General features: G+C 40.1%; 1 protein-coding gene across 2 annotated transcripts in view; it reads left to right on the top strand.

Annotated features, from left to right (window-relative positions):
* ckap2l (cytoskeleton associated protein 2-like) overlaps positions 1 to 1,889 on the top strand; it is an 8,928-nt gene extending 7,039 nt beyond the window's left edge. For both annotated transcript variants that reach the window (XM_020585790.1, XM_020585789.1), the window contains 3 exons: positions 57 to 117; positions 277 to 430; positions 1,030 to 1,889. In XM_020585790.1, the coding sequence (XP_020441446.1) occupies positions 57 to 117; positions 277 to 430; positions 1,030 to 1,342 (528 nt within the window). In that variant the 3' untranslated portion in view covers positions 1,343 to 1,889. The remainder of the gene's footprint in view (positions 1 to 56; positions 118 to 276; positions 431 to 1,029) is intronic.
* Positions 1,890 to 6,732: the final 4,843 nt, after the last annotated feature.

Genomic DNA, 6,732 nt, shown 5'->3' with positions numbered 1-6,732 from the left:
TCGACCCCCGTCTAAAATGAACAAATCCTTTTCTGTGTTCCATGTTTTTCATCCAGCCAGTGGACGAGCTGCGGACTGTAGTCTTTGAGATTCTGAAGAAAAAGGAAGTGATCCAAGGTAGCTGACCTGTATGTCTCATGTGGTGTCATTCCAATTACTCACGTCATGAATAAGCAAATTAACTGATTCCAATCGGTACCTAACATGGTCTCATTTTGTTGTAAGTGCAAGTCTGTTTTAAGTGACTTTGACTTTAGATGTTCATGTTTTTGTCAGCATCTGTGGAAAATGAGACAGAGGAGGACCAAATTGAAAGCACTGGTGAGGACTACAACAACCCCCTGAGGACCCCTAAACCCACCAGAGTCCTCATCCACGGGGAGAAAGGAGACTCATCAGTAGTCAAGTACAAGATCACAGCCACTCCTGGGTGCGTTTGAATCGTTACAGTGTCCAGCAACTGACTACATTTTTAATTGTAACATATTGTGTTAGCTAGTTTTGTTAAAATTAGTTCTGCTTTGTAAGTAAAAAAATCTCTTGTCTGTGACAAAAGAAAGAAAAGTGACATTTTCCATATTTTTGTAGCCTCACACATAAGTTAACAGCATTAGCAGTAATTCAGATTAGTAACTTGCACAAATTTTTGTAATGGCTAAATAAAGGACAAACGAGGGACAGAAATCAGTGTCTTCACCATATAAACATCTGAAAGAAGAAAGATTCAAGCATGATGCTTCCTTCTTACTGCTTAATAAAATCTGACGTGTTTATCTTGTATTAAAATTCTGTTCTAATGTTTGTGGATATACAGTGAATAGTGTGACTTGGATAAAGTTACACGTAGCCTTATCAGACAATAGCTTTATGCCAGATAAGCTCACTGGACAAAACATGCAGGTGTGACCCGAACTGTCTGAAGGTCAGTTTACTATTGGTCCATCAATTAGTGAGGTTACTTAGGAACTAATTTGCACACATTGTTCAGAATTATGATTGATTTTTGTCCTCCCCCCCCCCTCCTTTCAGTGGCCCACCAAGCCAACAGAGAGAACCAGTGCGGGTGAATGGACAGGAAGTCCGCTTTTTCACCCCGGTTAGACGCTCGGTGCGAATCGAGAGAGCCTCACTCCGATACCCTGTGTCACTCCAGGACCACGATCTTTGTGTGGCCTCTTACAATGACCTGATCTCCGAGGAGGATAAAGAGAACAGTGAGGAGCACAAGGGTGGGGAAACCAGTCCTGCTCACCACACTCCAATGTATGTCTACAGACAAAACGAAGCACTTAAAGACAAGGTGCTAGTCCATGTAGTCTGTGATGAAGGCATTTTGCCTTAGGTGCTTAGTTTACCTCCAGTTTGTACAGACAATTCAGATGCTAAGCATTTGTCACTGTTCACATGGTGGGGAACAGTATAACCCAGTGTGCATGTGCTGTTACGCTTCAGTCTTTCTCTGAAAAGACGGTGAGTTTTATTCTCGTAATTATACTGGGGGTGGGAATCCTAGGCGGACTCAACGATTTGATTCGATTCCAATTCTTGGTGTCACGATTCGATCCAGAATGATTTTCGATTCAATTAAGTAGTAAGCTAAAAAATAAAAAAAAAACGTCCACGTGCTGCACTGACTTCACAGTCGGGTTCCGCCTTTTTTAAATTCTGTCACCATTGTTCCAAACAACGATTTAGAATGGTTTTGGAAGATTTGATTCGATGCTTTCTCCCACCCCTGAAAGTTACAAGCATTTAGTCACTGAGCATCTTATTTTGTATATTTGCTAACGGGGTTAATGGGGGTGTCCTTTTGGGCCCTGTATGATCTTATTCCTTCAAATACTGTGTACAGAATAATTTAAAATAAACAGCTTTGTTTGTAAAAACCACATACATACTCTATGTACTTCATGCTTTATTTATCCATATCTGGCTTATGGACCTGTCTGGGGTGGACCCTATCGCCCTGTGTCAGCTGGGATCGGCTCCAGCCCTCCACCACCCTCTTCTGGATAGGTGGTATATTTAATGGATGGATGCGTTGCATTTTGAGTCCCCAAGCTATTGGTGGGTTTTTAAATCAACTTTTTAAACATGTTTTTTCTTTCTACTCTAACACTGAATCGTCTGTGCATCAGATGAACCTGACAGTCTGCTTCTGGAGTTTAATTGCATTCTATTTTATTTGTATAGCACCAAATTACAACAAAAATCATCTCAGGGCACTTTACATAGTAAGGTCTAGACAATACTGCTACTCTTATTATTATTAATATTATCATTATAGTGGAAAAGACCCAACAAATCCCCCTTGAGCAGAACTTTGCGACAGCGGGGAGGAAAAACTCCCCTTTAAAGGAAGAGACCTCTGACAGACCCCGGCTCTTGGTTGGCGGCCTTCTTCCTCGACCGGTTGAGGTGAGTGGACAGAAGAGAGAGAAAAGAAAAGCAAAAAGCAACAAACACTGGGCAGGTTGATGTGGCCGGTGACTGCTCATCAGAAACGTAGGGCTCCCTGTAAAATTCATAGTGTAATAATTCTATATAAAGTGATGTTACATAGGATGTAAAGAGATGCAGTAAGTCAAGGGTTCTCAGATAGTGGTCCCTGACCCATGTGACCAATAATGTAGATTTACTCTAAGAAGCATGTTTCCACGTATTACCTTTTGTTGTGAATAATCATGTCATGTCCATGCAAATATATATCATTTAGAAAAGCAAGGTGATTTTCAGGATTAGAATAGTGCCCATCCAGTTTATCCGCCCCACTGCAGCGGCCCTCTCTTTTGGTGGTCCCTGGGTCACAGTTAGTTGCAGTATATCATAAGTATTTGTGAATTCATAAATGTCCATTGATCACAGTTAATTTCCTCCCTCTCTGGTTACCTTGGTGCACATACCTCCCCCAGGGGAGTTGATGCAGGTGTCGAAGCGATTTGCACCTTTGACTAGAAGGATTGTTTCTCATTTTGCCTTAGAGGATGTAACATGCAACACATTCTTGTTCCAGGGTCTTGTATAGCTACTGAGCTTTTGTGGAGAACATTTTGGCATTTCACAAGAAAGCTCTGTTACTTGATGCTGTAGGATATGGTCCGTCTTACCATGCTAACTCTGAGAGATGAGGCAGTCCAAGTAACTTCAAAACAGTGCTGAGTTATTCAAAGGATCACAGGTAAAATTAACATTACACACTCAAGTATCTTGCACCTCCACCATGCACGCAGGCAGATGTAAGATGGAAGACCCTGAGCCCACCAGGCCTATACATTATATCCCCTCGGTTGGGCTAGCCCCATACTACACAGAAACGTCAACCGAGATGTGTCTGTTACCAGCTCTGCAGCTGGTCATAGCAGTAGTCAAAACATGAAGCAAATCAACGTGTGAATGTGTATGTCTGTTGGTGAAGTGGTGTGTAGCTAAAAACATTCTCACGACCTCTAGTACATGTCGTGACTTAAACATAACATATTATGGCTAAGGCTACAGTTATACATGTCATAATAATATTAAACACCCTGTCTGCTGACAGTCATCAACTCTTCTCTCTAGTTATCCTTGACCAGATGTACCCTGTAGAAACTCATAAGCAGGCCTAAGCATTTAACAGTCTAACTAGACACCCTATCTCCACTAACATTTCTAATACATAAAGTATCTATCCAATATCTATCTGACTAAAAATACCTAACAATGCCCTGGGGTGAGAGCGTGCTGTGACCAGTCTCGTTGCTCTGTGTCAAATACCAACTGAAAACAACTGTGCCTCAAAGCCAGAGGTATTCTTTAGTGTCTGTATGAGATGGAAAAGGTATTTGACGTCCTGATAATAAGAACAGGCTTTAATACATTTGTGCTCTATTGCATGGTTTTTTACAGAAGTAACTCCTTTTTTTTGTTTATACAATCTGAATCAGAGGGGATATTCTGAGTAATTCAGCTGACAGGGGTGATGCTATACACATTTCCTCAGAAATGTTAAGCCATGGGGAATTGCATAACGTGTGTGAGAGTGGACAATGTTTTTAGCATATTTTCTTAGCTGATTCTAAAAAGCACTGTATACTTGAACATATCGTAGCCTACCATGTTTGTGTATGACAGGAATAATCATGCAATTAAACAGACACTAAATACTGTGTTGTGAAAGTCGGCTTTATAAAAAAATATCTTGATGGGAGCATCAACCACTGATACAGTATCATGTGTCAAGCATGTGTCACCAGGGGCCCGTTTCAAGAAGGAGGTTTAACAAACTCAAGAGTTCAAACCTGAACTCTGAGTTGACTTACCCAGAGTTGGAAAACTTGGAGTTTTCGGTTTCAGAACAGCTGAAAAGAGTTGGTTTAATCAACTCTGAGTTGTTTGACTCAGAGTTAGGCGCGTGCCACGCGACTATAAAAAGCCCTGAACAATGGAGTGAAGAAATTACGAGTCACCATGGCAACAGGACCAAGCCAAAATAGGTCCGCATTTTTCCCCGACAGAAATGGATGTGCTACTACAAGCATATAGTGACTACGAGCCCATATTTCGTAAAAAAAAAAACAACACGGCTGCAGCGGCGAAAGAGAAAGAGTTAGCTTGGGGGAAAATAGCTGCCCGAGTCAATGGGTACGTTTACATTTTAATCATACAGTGTTCGGTGTAAGTAATTACTAAATAATGTTAGTAATGTTATTATTTGTCACTTGTAAAGTAAGGAATGGTTCTTAATTCTTCAATAATTGAATGAGTAACTTCAGTAATTGCATAAAATACCGATTTTTGTACGAATTAAAAGTGCAGTTTTATGTCTACCCTTTCTTAAAATTCCTATTGTGGTTGATATGGGATTTGTAAAGTAATGATTAATAAATAATCCAGTATGTTTTATGGAGAGTAATTATTACATTAATCAAAATACTTTTTTAAAATTGACCCAACACTGATGTAATAATATAAGAATTGAATTTTAATTTTCATGTAGGTGCATTGATGGGAATATGTGTGCCATCAATGCATCCAACCGCATTAGGAAATCCTGAAGGGGATTCTAATTATTAGTTTATTTCCAGAGGTCACAGCAAGATGTTATTAACTGATCATCATTTGTCGGATTAGCCTTGCTGAAACGAATTCAATACCACTAACCTGCAATCCTGTGAAACTCCTCTTTAATGGCTCTGAGGGGTTTGTGCCCAGGAAACACAACAAAAATTCACAGAAAGCGCTTGAGGGCGCGGCACACTTTCCGAACTATTCTACATACTGTGGCCTTACTAATGTGCTCTGCATCCCCGATGTTATAAAGAAAACTGCCGTTTGCAACAAATCGTAACGCAACACAAAGCATCTGCTCGGATGTAAGAGCACGGCCACGATGGGTGATGTGTCTGATGTATGGGTGGATAAGATTATTGATATATGTTATGGACTCTCTAGAAAAACGGTACCGCTCAAATAAAAATACATGGGGATATGACAAAAAATCAACTTGTGGCCTCAATATCCTCTCCTGACGTAAATTAAATTCCCTGCGAATTAATACAGCCTCCTCATCTACAGGATCCTCTATAAATGGAAATGCCATTTTGGTCTCTGCGTGACGGAAACATGTGCAATCTATGAATGTACTGAAAGATTAAATGAGGTAGGCCTATTTAAACACCTTTCACTTTAAAAAGGGGCGGAGACCGGAGGAAACTCAGGGTTTACCGAACAAAACCTGCTCCCAACCAGGTTAGGTTCACAGAGTAAGTTGCCATAGTAACTGACTCTGAGTTTAGATTACCTCTCTTTGTGAAACGGGTTTAACTTACCCCGCTTTCACGAGTTTAAGTTACCTCCGTCTCTGAAACCGAAAACTCAGAGTTTCCCTCATTTCGGGGTTAACAAACTCTGAGTTTCGACAAAACCGCCTTCTTGAAACGGGCCCCAGATGAACAGTTGATAACACTGGCCAACAAATTTTATGAAAATTTTTGTTTCCGCTAAAATTTTTGGTGAAACCAATAGATTTTTACACTGAACACAAATATGTAATCGGAATTTCAGTATCACGCAGGGGTTTTAAGAAAACTGCATTTATGTCTCTAGCAGCACAGGCCTACGCTACGATATACGATTTACGATGCGATACCCAAGCAACATGAAAGAAATCTAAAAGTGTTTTGCCTCAGATTTTCACTTCTAGTCACTGCCCGATGCCTCGCGTATCAGTGTCCAACAATAGTCTCCCAATAATAGTACTCGTTCTATGTTAGCACCCCCAATTTTCAATTGAAGTTCATTATGTGGTCTACGATTCCCAAATACCATATATTTAGTTTTCTCCAAATTCAAAGATGGTAAGTTGCTATCGCACCATTTCTTTATCTTCACAAATTCCTCTGAAACCCTTCCCACGAGTTGCTGTAGGTTTTCATCAGATGCCCAAATGGTAGTATCATCAGCAAACAAAACCACTTTGACTATTTCAGAAACCTTACATATATCATTAATGTATAATATAAATAATTTAGGTCCCAAAACAGAGCCCTGAGGCACTCCACATACAATATCAAGCTCACTCGATTGGTATTCACCCAACTTCACAAATTGACGCCTCTGTGTCAAATAACTTCTAATCCATTTCCAAACATTTCCTCTGATCCCATATTTCTCTAACTTATCCAATAATAGTTCATGATTGATTGTATCAAATGCTTTTTTTAGGTCAATAAATATCCCCATCGTATATTTTTT

The sequence above is a fragment of the Monopterus albus genome, unplaced genomic scaffold, assembly GCF_001952655.1.
Source record: "Monopterus albus unplaced genomic scaffold, M_albus_1.0 scaffold376.1, whole genome shotgun sequence".
NCBI classification, from domain to species: Eukaryota; Metazoa; Chordata; class Actinopteri; order Synbranchiformes; family Synbranchidae; genus Monopterus; species Monopterus albus.
The sequence above is the reverse complement of the archived record's forward strand: the minus strand, read 5'-3'. Positions and strand labels throughout refer to the sequence as shown.